General features: G+C 41.5%; 1 protein-coding gene across 3 annotated transcripts; it reads left to right on the top strand.

The window, feature by feature from the left end:
• The first annotated feature begins 2881 nt into the window (after positions 1–2881).
• LOC146510840 (uncharacterized) lies at positions 2882–8377 on the top strand. Of its 3 annotated transcripts, XM_085172719.1 has the most exons (4): positions 2882–3636; positions 6812–6949; positions 7171–7252; positions 7629–8377. In XM_085172719.1, exons 1-4 carry the CDS (start codon positions 3589–3591, stop codon positions 7844–7846), a joined length of 486 nt encoding a protein of 161 aa, XP_085028845.1. In that variant the 5' UTR covers positions 2882–3588; the 3' UTR covers positions 7847–8377. The 3 variants fall into 3 exon arrangements, 1 of the variants encoding a protein (XP_085028845.1); XR_014876079.1 differs by lacking the exon at positions 2882–3636 and having other exon boundaries at positions 3663–6949; positions 7126–7252; XR_014876080.1 differs by lacking the exons at positions 2882–3636; positions 7171–7252 and having other exon boundaries at positions 3644–6949.
• The last annotated feature ends 5852 nt before the right edge of the window (positions 8378–14229 follow it).

Below are 14229 nucleotides of genomic sequence, written 5' to 3'. Positions count from 1 at the left end.
AACCCCAATGGGTCATAGATCGAGCTCATAAGGGACAATATCCCTCTCCTTATGGGAGGATTGTTTTTAAGTGTGATCTTAAACTTGAATGCATCTGATTGGATACACCACTGTACACCCAGTGCTCTCTCTACTGGCAACACGTCACTATCCAAATCCTTAACCTCCTTGGATCGTTCCTGCTGAGGTATGGCAGCGAGTACTGCTCTTCTGTTGCTAACCCATTTGGTGAGCTTAAAGCCTCCTTTAGCACAAAGAGCAACAAGTTCTTGATAGAGCAGCACTGCCTCCTCTTCAGAACCAACAGAGATAAGGCAATCATCCACATAAAAATTATGTAAAACATTGTTGACAACCTCTAGTCTGAACTGATCTCTGTTGTCCTCTGCACATTTCCTCAAGGCAAAATTCGCACAACTTGGGGATGAGGTGGCTCCGAAGAGATGAATTCCACCAAATCCTGACTATGATCTCCATCTGGCCACCACAGAAACCTTAACAGATCATCTGAGTCATCTCTTTGTACTCTGACCTGATAAAACATGGATTCAATGTCTACCATGAGCACCACAGGTTATTTTTGGAACCTAGTAATGACCTTAACTAGCAAGCTAATGAGAACTGGGCCTTTCAGAAGTTGTCCATTCAGAGACACTCCCTGAAATGAAGCACCACAATCTAAGACAACTCGCAACTACTTCTTCTGTGGGTGATGCACCCCATGATGTGGAATGTACCACACTCCTCCATCACAGCGATCAAATTCTTCAGCAGGCACCTTCTCTGCATACCCTTTAGAAATGATTTCAGTCATAAAACTGGTGTAATCTACATCAAATGAACCATCCCTAATAAACTTCCATTTAAGGCTCATAGCTCGCTGTTCTACAGCCTTCCTATTATTTGGCATTTTTACCTGATTGCACCTAAAAGGTAAACCAATGGTGTAATGACCATCAACCAACTTAACAGAGTCCATCACTGACTTCATAAACTGCTGATCTTCTCTAGACAAAGCAAACTGCTCATCCTGAACACATTCTGGAAAATCAGCCTTCATTTGACGTTCCCACAGCTCATCCAATCTTGCCACGGAAATGCTATTGACACTGACATCAAAAATGTCAGTCTTACAATCCTCTCTGAGAGGACCATTCACCGTCCAACCCAGCATAGTTTTTACTGCATAGGGACCTCCACCCTGACTTCTAACAACATCCCATGGCTCTAAAGCCTTGGGCACATTGGTCCCGATCAACAGGTCTACCCCGGAATTTATCTCCAGTATCTTAATAGGGCGCAAATGTGGCCATCTATGGAGATCTTCCTGTCGGGGAATATTACATTGATGAACAGGCATGCTTTTCTGAGTAAATAAGTCAGGCAAGTCACAGTAGTGATCTAAATCCAAACCAACTACTTCCAAATCTGAAACCACATAACTACTGACCATTTTCTCCTGACCCATTGTCTGCAAAAGAATGCCAGTTTTCCTTCCTGAAAGATTCAGCCTATTCATGAGCCCTTCAGTACAAAATGAAGCTGAGCTCCCAGGAGCTAGAAAAGCATAGGTTATCAGTGACTGATTACCTTTCTTGGATTTCACTCTAACTGGTATTATGGACAGAGCACTATTTTGCTCACCGGCCCCAGTAACACCACTGCTTTGCACCGCACATGAAGGACCTTCATCTGGTGGTTCTCCCCCTCCTATAGTTTGCACTGAAACACTTTCCCTCTGCTTGGAGTGGATATGTAAGAGTGTGGGGTGTTTCTGTTTACAGACTTTACACAAGATGTCTGTGAAGGTTCTCAGTCATCCAGGTCATCGTAGTCAAAGGAGCTTGCAAAGAAAAGTGTCTGGACTTCTTTAAGTTACTTGAAGACGTTTCACCTTCATCCGAGAGGCTTAATCAGTTCTAAGGTCAAATGGTGGAGAGTCCCAGATATAAACCTAGTGGGAGTTTCCCCCCACAGAGGGACAAAAGGACCCCCTGATGATCCTCTAATCGCCTGAGCCAAGGTGTGGAACTGGGTGTGGGTCCCAATCAGCCAGAGTTTCGGGTGATTTCATTGTGAAACCTGGCCCCACCTTATCATGTGAATTCCTGAGGTCAGATGGCCCAGGGTGTGAGTGGGCGTTAAGGCGTCTGGGAAGGGATCTCAAAACTGGATTATAGATGGCAGAGAGTTGGTGTCGTAAACCACCGCCTCTGTTCAAAGATGGTCGCTCACAGTGGACATAGATGCTTCTTTCACTCCTCTTTCAAACCATCTGTCCTCTCTGTCCAAAATGTGAACATTGGCATCCTCGAAAGAGTGACCTTTGACCTTAAGATGCAGATGGACAGCTGAGTCTTGTCCTGTTGAGGTGGCTCTTCTGTGTTGTGCCATGCGCTTGTGAAGTGGCTGTTTGGTCTCTCCAATGTAGAGGTCTGGGCATTCCTCGCTGCACTGTACAGCAAACACCACATTGTTAAGTCTGTGTTTTGGCGTTTTGTCTTTCGGGTGAACCAGTTTGTGTCTGAGTGTGTTGCTGGGTCTGAAGTACACCGGGATGTCATGCTTGGAGAAAACCCTCCTGAGTTTCTCTGATACACCGGCTACATAGGGGATGACAATGTTGTTGCGTCTGTCCTTCTTATCCTCCCTCGCTGGTGTCTGATCTTCTTTTCTGTGCCTCTTTGCTGACTTTAAGAACGCCCATTTAGGATAGCCGCACGTTTTGAGTGCTTCCTTTACATGTGTGTGTTCCTTCTTTTTCCCTTCAGGCTTAGAGGGAACATGTTCTGCCCGGTGGTGTAGGGTCCTAATTACTCCAAGTTTGTGTTCCAGAGGGTGATGGGAGTCAAACAGGAGGTACTGTGATGATGTTTCATGATGAAATAAATAACTATGTGAATAAATAAGACACAGATATGTAATGTGAGAATGATATTGTGAAATAATGGAACACATTTTGAAAAAAATGCTCATTATTGTGAAATATATTACATTCTGCTATATAAATGTACTTATTATTGTGAAATATTATTTCATGGTCATTATTTTTCACAATAACAGAGATTATTCCTGAGGCATTTTATTTATTTCCAGCCGTTTATATTCCAAAATGTTGTTTTTTTTCAAAGTCAGTCTTTATTTCAAAATCCCGTTTTTCCCGATGGTCTATTTATTTCATAATGCGACTTTTCAGCAGAATTACTTTGTCTGTCAATCAAGAAAGACAGGGCGGAGCCAGTTGTGTGATTGGTTGCTCCTTTACTCAGACATAAGTAATAGCACATTAATCGTCGATTTAGGTTTAATGGTGCAATGCGTCTCCTATGCAGCTGGCGGCAGTATGTAGCTCAAAATAAACTTAAGGCACCGATAAATGCAAAAAACTGGGCGCGAATAACGTTACAGGTGTATCAATTCTTGTGAAGGGCATGGCTGCAGGAAACAAGTCCCTTTCTGAGTTACTCAGAGAACTTGCTAACCGCTTAGATTGTACGTCTTCACCTCAGTTATTGCAGCAGTGTACTGGAGATGAAGTGGTCCCTGGTCCAAATTCTCATCACAACCGCACAGTGTTAACGTTAGCAAATGCTAACGCTATCACAGCTAGCTCCACTCCACAAAAGGCTGTTCAGGGTAAGTAACGATATGTTATTACTGCTCAGTTAGTCTGAGCAGTAAATTAGCTTTTTAATCAGTTCAGTCACAGATTTTTTTAATACTGTTTTTTACGGTGGCCCTGAGAGGCCAAACGGACTGCAACTTCAGAAAACACTTGCAAAAAGAAAAATGCTGCAAAAAGAAAAATGCTGCAAAAAGAAAAACACTTGCAAAAAGAAAAATGCTACAAAAAGAAAAATGCTGCAAAAAGAAAAATGCTGCAAAAAGAAAAATGCTGCAAAAAGAAAAACACTTGCAAAAACAAAAATGCTACAAAAAGAAAAATGCTGCAAAAAGAAAAATGCTGCAAAAAGAAAAAGGCTGCAAAAGCTCACAAAGCACAACGGAAATAGGAAAAAAGACAACGGAAATGTTTCTGGGGAGACAATAACCGGACGGACCAGTTGCAAGAACCAAAACATGTATGTATGGCTGTATCCCAATTCAGGGACTGTTTCCCAATTCAGGGTCTGCAGCCTTAAAGTACGCAGCCTTAACGGTCCTCAAGGGCCTCATACTCAAAGACCGCTGAGGCCGGAAGTGCGAGGCTTGTAGGCTTGTGAAATGGGACGGTCTAGCCTCCGTCGCGCTGCCCAGGTTGCCTAGCAACCATGATACTAACAGCTGGAAACGTTTTATACAGCTTTGTTTGACAGAAATGAAGGAGAACATATTTTGTACATTTGTTTCTACATGAGCTCTGTGTGATTTGATAATTATCTGAGGCTGAGACCACAGGACTGTAAAACATGATTGTTGGGCTTCATTTCTGTACTGAACAGTCACATAAGATTAGCTAGTAAATAACAATTAGCTAATGTTGTTCATGAGACTAAAGTCATCTCACTTTGGTAATGTAAATATAATATGGCCAATATTATATTAATCATTATTAGTTATTACAGCAGTGAACATGAACTCTGTGCCAAACACTGAGCTTCAGTAAAGATTCAAGTTGCATTTATTTATATTTCCTGTCACCTTAAATCTTCACTTAAAGACAAGTATCTGTGACAGTGTATATATAGATGTATTATATATAAGAGACAAATATTGTTCTTTTAATATGTTGGCATTACTAAATTTGGCTCAATGCTTACATATATGTGTGGAAGAAGCTAATGTACGAGCTGTGATAACTGTTTCTGATAGAATGAAGAGTAGACTGATATATGAAATATTCCTTTATTGGGTGAGAAAATCAGACCATGTCATAACTGCTTTAAGTCATACAGAATAGATATCAGAGCCTTAAACAGGCTGACTTCTGCTAAATGGGTAAAACTGGGCAGAAAGTCTACAAACACATAACATCCTTATAGAATATGATGTAACACTATAGATCAACTTAGCTCAGAATATATAAAGCATATAAACAATTACAGCAATATGATGCAACAAACACAGCAGTGCTACTAATCCAAAATACTCAAAGCTTCATAGAACTGAAACAAACATTTATTTTTAGCTCCATTCTGCTGCTGATACATACTTTAGGTTTCTGAACATTAAACTTGTTGCTGCCTTTCATAGTGTGTAACTTGAAGGCCCTGAGTACTTTCTCCCACACTGAAAACACTGGATGATAACATTATTTGAACATTACCTAATAAGACTGATTCAGGACAGACAATTAGTTATGTTAAACTTTCCTAGCAGTCCTTCACAAACAGGGACCAGTCTGTCTATTCTCTCCATCTGTCAGCTGCTGCTGGCTCTTCCTCCTCCTCTTCCTCACACACTGCTGAGTTTGTCCTGGTGGATCATCAGGGGTGCAAAGCCTCACAGGTGATGTGCAGCAGTGGGTCCCTCAGTCTGTCCTCACTCTGGACACTTGCAGTCGTCACACATGGAAATCAAATGTGTGATAAGCTGCAGGATTCAAACACAAGTGTAACTTATAAATACATGTTCATACTTTTATTACACAATCAGAGAGAAAGAAACAGAGAGAGAGTTCAGGACAGACACACAGGTGACAGTCTCAGGTGTACACACTGCTACAAACAGGAGGATTTAGTGTTTGTGTTATTACGAGTGCTAAACAAGAAGAGTTCCAGATGGTACAGTGGACACATGTGTGACTCCTGTGATTAAAGCATCTTTCTTTCAGCTTAACGAGTGAACCGTCAGCTCGTTCAAACACACGTTAAAGTCCGTTTGGCTCGACACCACCGAACAGAGGCAGCAATATAACATAGCTAACATTAACAGTGCAGTGAATCCTGCTTGTGCCGTGATATTCAGGACTGCAAACCGAGCAGCATCACTGACTTTCAGCTTGTTGTGTTTGTGGATATATGACTGACTTTAATTATCCACAAAATCATCACATTCTCTTTAAGATTAAGGTCGATTATCTAACGGCGTATAAAGTAAAGGCTTTAAAACAAAGTAAACGCTGAACGTACAAACATCACTAATGTCACATAACTTTGCCAGCATGTGGCCAACAGTAATGTTTTAATGTTCCTCATTATTAAACATTTGCACATAAATACGTGACATAATATTCAGAACTTTTGAAAGTTTCCTCTTTGGCCGCTCCGCTTCCACTTCTTTGAAGTGTCTCCCAGTCCCAGTGCACTTGTTAGCATGTTTTGGTTCATGCAACTGGTCCGTCCGGTTATTGTCTCCCCAGAAACATTTCCGTTGTCTTTTTTCCTATTTCCGTTGTGCTTTGTGTGCTTTGTGTGCTTTTGCAGCGTTTTTCTTTTTGCAGCATTTTTCTTTTTGCAAGTGTTTTTCTTTTTGCAGCATTTTTCTTTTTGCAAGTGTTTTCTGAAGTTGCAGTCCGTTTGGCCTCTCAGGGCCACCGTAGTTTTTATCATAGCAAAGAATTCTATAAATTAGGTAAGAGAAAATAATTGTCTTCTGGGTTAATGTCTGTATTACTATTTGCATTGTTGTAGGTAATAGTTATTCATGACTGTTTTAAAGTGGCTTATCTTCTCTGCTAATATGGAAGACAAGTAATCTATGTTACAGAAAAGAAAGCAATTTTAGTTCAACGTAGTGATTTTGTAAGTGGGTATAATTTGAAAATGGTTTTTAAACTAGTATAGTGGATGTTCTTTAAGTATTTAACATTTAAAGTGTGTGTCACTTTACGGAAGCCAACTTCAGTTTTGGTTTGGTCTCACCGTTGTAGGTCATAACACGAACAAGTCGTCAAGTCAAGCAGCTGAGGAAAGGGCTTAAGGAGACCATGGTATGGCCACTTCTGACAGAGAGATCAGACATTCCTCTTTTCTTACCAAGGGAATCAGAGACTGCTCCCTGTTGTGAGGTAAGGTCAGGCCACATCTTTTAACATCTGAATAGTAAAGGTATTTGGTTAATTTATGAAGGATGAACATTAATTGTTGACACAAAACACCAATATACTATTTTGTATGCTTGGGTTAGTTGAACAGCTGGGTTACATTTAATAAAAATACACCTAATGTTGCTGATGCTCTTAAGACTACAAGATAAGTAAAGCTATAAAATGACTGTGGCCTGCCACAGAAGATGAAGATGAGGAAGAAGAGGAATGCTCTCGAGGATAAATGCAGAGTGGCAGGCTACCTTCAGTCCTTCATTGAAAATGGTAAGTCTGCTGCGATAGGTATTTTGCCATTGGTTTTCTCTGATTATACTTTGGTAAATTACATCCAGTCCAATGATCTTGGGTCATTAACAAAGTACACTATAGTGTCATTTTGTTTTGTTATTTGCTCCATACTGCCTCCATGCAATACATAAAAAAACAGAGTGGTGGCATTATCAGTTGCACTAGAATTGTATGTAGACTACTTTTAGCTTTGTTAACATAAAAATATCTATAACAGCTACAACAGCAATTTGAGTGGGGCAAAAATGTCTGGTGCCCTGTATGTAAGTGGTCATCTTTTATGGTATTTCTCCATAAACGATTCAAAATAATGAATATAGGATGTCATTGTCATGTCAATCTTCTGTTGCAGCACCTTGTGCACAACGAAAAGCCCTCATCAAGTTTTGGACAGGATGGCAAGTCTTGCCGAGAGAAATGACTGTGGAAGTGGTCAACAGCAGTCTTCCAAAGTCTTCCACCTGTTTTGAAGTACTACGTCTTCCTGCACACTACTGTACCTATGAGTCATCTCTAATGGACATTCAGGTGTGTCTCAACTCTACTGACTCAGGTTTTGGTCTGGTTTAGGATTGATTCCATAACCACATGGTAAGATTAGACCATTTCTTCTTTCTTGCATCACATTACTGTGTTCAGTGTTCAAAGAAACGGACAATATAGTGAGTTCTAGTTCCTTTTAATACACTTGACAGTGGAAAATGCACAGTACATGTGAGCATTTGTGGCTTTTTTTATATAAACTGATAAACAGTTCAGATATCAAAATCAGTTGTTCACTGTACATTATAAATTACACAGTATGTTTTGTTTATACTCACTACTGGTAAAAAAAATCTTGTAGAAAAAGTTATTTGAATTAAGATGTTACACTACTGTACTGTGTTCATTGTATTAAATCTGCTCAGAGTTGACATGTACTGTATATCCAACCAAGAAATGAATATCATTAAAGTGACAGCTGTATAAAACAAATCCTGTTTTATAGCCACTCACTGTTTTGTTGAAAATGAAATTGGTTATGCTGTTTTGAGTCAGTATTAGCTACAAAGCCATAGATGTAGAAATTAAAAATAAAATAAAATCCTCCTGACATAGAAACTGATTAAATGTGATAGTGTCTTTCTACAAGTGATTTTGAAGTATGGTTATGCAAGAAATAGGGTGTGAATATATTGCACCTTCTTACTTTGAAGAGTTAAGGTGTGGTATCAAACATAAGTTTGAGTGACTGAACAGTTTCACAGTAGGCATCCAAAGCTTGACTGAGTGAAACGTTGTTGTTTGGTAGCACAGCAGGGTCTCATTCATTCAGTGCACGTGGGAGCTGAATCTCAGGAATGGTGATCTCATTTGATGGGCGGTGATTATGTGGTCCTGTCCAGTCCACACCATAATCCTCATCAACCTGAAAGAGCATGCACATGTTTTAAATCTAAACTGAAGAGGTGTTTCCTGCAGCTGTTCCTAGATGGACTTATTGAGTCTGTCAGGGCCTATGTGAGTCTTAGGCATTGGCTACCAACTAGTTATTCATTCACCCATTCTAGGTCAGGATTGGTTCTCTTCAGGTATAACAAATTTAACTTTGTTTAAAGTATTGCCATCTATACCTGACAGATGGGATAAAAGGAGAGAATGACATTTCCACTTACAGGAGAAATATTTGGTACACCAACTTGCACAGTAGAAATAAACTCATCTCAACTACAGATAGCAGAGTTTTACATACAAGAACAAATATGAATCAAATAGTCATGTACCTGTGACAAATCTTGTCCCTCCTTTCTGTGCAGCAACCAGAGGTGCAGGGGTGAATGGTTGTTTGCTTTTCTGAGTCCGTGCTGACTCCATGCTTCCTGGAATGACTGAAGATGATGTTGAATGTGATGCAAAAAGCATCTGTGCAGAGCAAACAAGTGAATTTTCTCACCAGGGTTGAGCAGTCCTTGAATCTCCAGCTGGGTGAAGATTGTATAGGAATTTCTTTCACCTAGATATTAATGACATTATTGTATTAACATGTCTGACACTCATACTGTAAGACACATGGTAGGGGGTGTAGTAAGGCTGTTGGGGGAAAACAGGAACTCCACAGGAAGAGTCTTTTGTCTCTTCGAGGACTCTGGGAGGTAGCAAGGGAGTGTGAACCTTAAGGTGTGAAACAGCTGTGTACTGCCTTTTGTTCCTGGAGAAGGTATTTAACTGAGAGCCATGCTAGGCTCAGAGAGACTCTGCTGACCGTCTGTCCCGCGGCCATGGGGGCTCCACAAGCTTGTTTGTATGTTGTCTTTGTGTGCATGGATTAAAGAATGTTAGCTACCACTCACCGCTCGTCTGCAGGCTTTATTTAAGTGGAAAACTTCCACAACAAAATGGCGCTGCGAGCAGGGTGGTCCGTGTGGTCGCTGAACAACGGTTCCGTGGACGGGCTGATCACCCCTGAGGGAAAAGGTACCTTTGTCCTACCAGCTGTTGAAGCAAAGGAAATGGAGGAGTCACGGAGCCGTGTGTTACAGTCACCACCGAGATCATCGATTTTGAGGGGACTTCTGCAGATGGGTGAGTTGTAGCTAACTTGTATACAGTCATGGAGAGTTTTTTGTCTGGCCGAGGGGAGAACGCTGGCCGACTCCGGAGTTCGAGTCTCCGGAGGGAAAATCCTGGCGGTTTGAGGCCCCAGGCTTGTGTTGGGTATGGCTCATCACAAGGACAGTGGCTCGCGCACGTTGCTGGGGAGAAGCTGGCCCAGACCTGTGTTCGGTCCAAGTACGCCACAGGAACGGCGGTTCGGGTACACTGTCGGGGAAAATCCTGGGGTTAGAGTCCCCAGGCTTGTGTTCGGTTCCGGTGTTGTGCAAAAGAAAAGCAGTCTTCTGCCAGAGTAATTGCAAAAACACCGGTCCATCACAGGGAACGGTGGTTCGAGTCCACCGTTGATAATCACGTCTGCACAATACAGTGTGTGGAGTGACGGTATTTTAGCACTTTTCTGCCGGTAAGGGAAGAAGGCCATTGCAGGGGACGCTCTGAATGTAAAGGGAAGCTGGATCCAGTAAAGCGGCAGGCCTTCCACCAGGCGGCCAGAGACAAAACTCAATACGTGACTGTATGGTAAGAATTGAGTAAATGTGTGGTGTGTAAGATTTCAGAGAATGGTTGTGTGGGAAACGTTGATGTGTGTGTAAAAACAGTGAAAAATGGGGTTACAAAATGTTGAAAATGGGGAACAAAAACAAGAAAAAAAAAAAAGAGAGGAGTGTAGAAATGTGTGTAACAGTTGTTTCCAACTAGAGGGAGAAGGTGGTACTGCAGGCCACCAGCTCCCCTAGGGTGGACACACACGAAAATTTTTTTTTAGCAGAATTGTTGATAAAAATAAGCAAAATAGGAAGAGGGTTTGGTGTTTTTCAACGTAAAACAACTACAATCTCTCTGGGTTTTTAAGAAAGGGGAATTCAGAACCAGAGAGGGGAGACGTGTTGTTTTAAGCAATGAGAAGAATGATCAAAATGTCTCAGTGTGTCACTTGCAGGTGAAGAGCAGACCTGGATCAATTTTCCACGTGCAGCAGTCGGAAGAAAATTATAGGTTAACACCATTAGAAACACTCAAGCCAAGTTTTGGCTGAATTGTTTTACAGCTTAACTTCCACGTGTTTGTCACCCTGAGAACACAAGCTCCAAGAATCTCTCCCTGAAGACAAGAAATGCAGTTTCAGAACAACGAGATGGATCTCGAGAGCTCACAGCAGCATCCTGAGCAGTGAAGAAAAGGTCCAGCAGCAACAGCTGTGCAAGACAGCGACAGCAAGGAGAAAAATGGCATCATCATGACTGGATGGATGGATGTGCATTTCCAACGAGCTGCACCTTCACTGTGTGTGAATGGACTTTTGAAAAGACTGCCTGAGTTGGACATTTGCCACTTTCGGCGCAAAAATGGCAAAATGAGACCGTGGAAAACAGGACAAAGCTGAAAGACAACTGACTCTCACTGGACTGCTGCAAGGGGGAGAGATGAGATGAGACCACAGTCAAAGGAGAAGGGGACAACATGGAGGAAGGCTGTTGTAGTGTGGGAATAAAATTTGGGTTTAGGAAACTGGGAAGAAAAACGACTGCCTTGCGTGGAGAATTGAAAAGTGTCTGGAGCACCGCAAAGAGGAGAGGTACACAAAATTACACAAACAGAAAATGCATTAATCCTACTAACACAAACACACATGCAATGAAGCTCATGAAGACCAAATAGCATTTTAAGCATTGCTGTTACCATCATCTTGTCCGGTTAGCTTAGTAGGTTAAGAAGTGATACATAGACTAGTGAACTAGTATTATTTTTGGGGAAGGATGATTGAATCAGCGGTGAACAGAATGCTGCGGGAGGGTCAGATGAGCGGAGACTAATAGATTATTGAGTTTCTGGTTTCTGATGTGTGAGGGAGGTCTTATCATGACACACATCTGGGTACATGGGGAAAACAAAAACTCATTTTCTAATAGAATATTGCTGTTGTGTGAGGTGTGTGACTGGTGGATGAAAGTTTTGGGGATTTACGTGGCTGATGCATTTTCTTTTGGTACCACTTTGAACCTGCCAATTAGTTTTGTTTTTTCATCATTCTAAGAGAGTACGCTTAGACAACTTCTAAAAGAGGCCTTCATATTTTTTTGATTTTTAACAGTGCACTGAGATTTTTTTGTTTGGCAATTTTCTCTTTTTCAAGCAGGCCTGCAAGATCGGAATCGAAAGCGCTACACAACATGTTGATCAATCGCAGGTGAGCTTCTCCAAAATTAAAATGGGCTCGGGAGAAAGCCACTTATTTGGGACAATCAGAAAACAAGTCCCTGCCAAAAAGGATTCAGCGAGGTAATCCAGTCTAAATTCTTTTTTTTTCCTTTTTGAAATGACGTCATTGCTGGCAGTAGAAACTTATTGCGTCACGAGAGGTTCTACTGTCAGCAAATAAAAAATGGGAACTGACTATGCAAGATTGCACCTCCACCTAGAGTGACAAAAGGGTGGATGTATGTATGTTTCTTTTTACAGGAGCAGAAAGATGACAGCAACGGGTTGCATGGGCTTTTGAGCCGTGCTGACTTAACCTTTTAATTGCCACTTTCTGTGTCTTTGTGAATTTACCAGCGGTGTGTTATTCATGACCTTGTATTGTTTACAGTGCAGAGGTCACTGTGAGAAAGTGTGCATACAGACGCGCTGCTCTAACATCTATATCACTTTTTCCACAGCAGAGGGCTAATCATATGATCTAATCACATGATTTACAGCAGGACACACCACTGGCTAATGTTTTTTCTTACAACAGGGCCTGGAGTGAAGCTACTTCAGGGGAGAAGCCCTGAGAATTTTTAAGAGACAATGCACAACTTTATTGTGTATGTCCAATTGTGATAAGCTAACATAGGGCAAAAGAGGGTTTTCCGGGGAAGTTTTCATTTTTAAATTGCAGGAACCGTGACATGAGGGATATGGAAGGATTGACTGAGGCGCAGATGCAAACTATGACTAGGAGAGAACACTTCAAGAGGACCACTGAGAAGCAGGAACCATCTCCAGGACAACTGACAAACGACAGTGGGCTTCCAAAGGATTGTCATGAGGAGATTTTGAACAGCAAAATCTTAAAATAAAATGAAAGAGTTTCGACGTTGACGCTGAGGAAGACAACTAAGGTGTACGACGTGCTCTGCCTTAAATCTACAGCTGCGTTGGAACAGAAATCGAGCGATGAAGAGAGCGTGCCAAGCTCCAAAAGTGACAGCGCAAGGAAGATCAGCGTTGGAATTATGACTCTGTAAATGGCACAGACACCAGGAGCCATGACTGTGACAGAGAATGACCACCTAATGCTGTTTCACTTTGCCATGCAAAGTACTTTGACACTCTGGAGAAGACCTTTCCTCTGTATCATTGTTGTTTCCATTTGCATGTGAGAGCTTAGATTGTGGGGAAGATTAAAGATGAACAAAGGGTGGTGGGAGAACAGTGAAGTGAGGATACACAGTGTGAAACTCCTTTAAGTGTACAATAATGTTGATGTGATATACAGAATGTCAGGAAAGAAATTCTGGTTTTAATGTGATTCTTGATTTTAGAATCAAAGGGTGGGATTGTAGAGGAATTTCTTTCACCTAGATATTAATGACATTATTGTATTAACATGTCTGACACTCATACTGTAAGACAAATGGTAGGGGGTGTAGTAAGGCTGTTGGGGGAAAACAGGAACTCCAGAGGACCAGTCTTTTGTCTCTTCGAGGACTCTGGGAGGTAGCAAGGGAGTGTGAACCTTAAGGTGTGAAACAGCTGTGTACTGCCTTTTGTTCCTGGAAAAGGTATTTAACTGAGAGCCATGCTAGGCTCAGAGAGACTCTGCTGACCGTCTGTCCCGCGGCCATGGGGGCTCCACAAGCTTGTTTGTATGTTGTCTTTGTGTGCATGGATTAAAGAATGTTAGCTACCACTCACCGCTCGTCTGCAGGCTTTATTTAAGTGGAAAACTTCCACAACAAAATGTTTTCATATACATCCATATACATACAGGCGCTCAATGCTGATTTCCATCTATATGCCAAAGGTGATTTGCTGCTGATACACTGTACTGAAAACACCTTGTAGTCTTCATAGATAACCGTCGCATCTTGACCCCTTCTGCATTGACTCGTCTCATTGAATCCATCAGTCGAAATCCTGATTAACAAACAGATCATGTCTTAGTACTAACAACTACAAAAAGACTGTATTGTAAACACTGTAATGCTTATGGGACAGATCTTCATTGTGTCAGGTAAGTATCCAGGTGCTGTACAGATTTAGTGAGGAGAGAGAATCGTGTACAGACTGGTTCAAACAGGAACATAACTGCATAACAATGATAAGAACATGCTAGTCATTTTTGATGCCTACATTAAAATATCGCATCAAGG

The sequence above is a fragment of the Neolamprologus multifasciatus genome, chromosome 9 (genome assembly GCF_963576455.1).
Source record: "Neolamprologus multifasciatus chromosome 9, fNeoMul1.2, whole genome shotgun sequence".
In the NCBI taxonomy this organism is placed as follows: Eukaryota; Metazoa; Chordata; class Actinopteri; order Cichliformes; family Cichlidae; genus Neolamprologus; species Neolamprologus multifasciatus.
This window is presented reverse-complemented; position numbering and strand designations above follow the sequence as displayed.

Coding starts and splice junctions, on each gene's coding strand:
- LOC146510840 (XM_085172719.1), top strand. CDS start 3,589: ATGCTAACGCTATCACAGCTAGCTCCACTCCACAAAAGGCTGTTCAGG. Junction 3,637..6,811: donor TCCACAAAAGGCTGTTCAGG/GTAAGTAACGAT, acceptor TCACCGTTGTAG/GTCATAACACGAACAAGTCG. Junction 7,253..7,628: donor TCAGTCCTTCATTGAAAATG/GTAAGTCTGCTG, acceptor CTTCTGTTGCAG/CACCTTGTGCACAACGAAAA.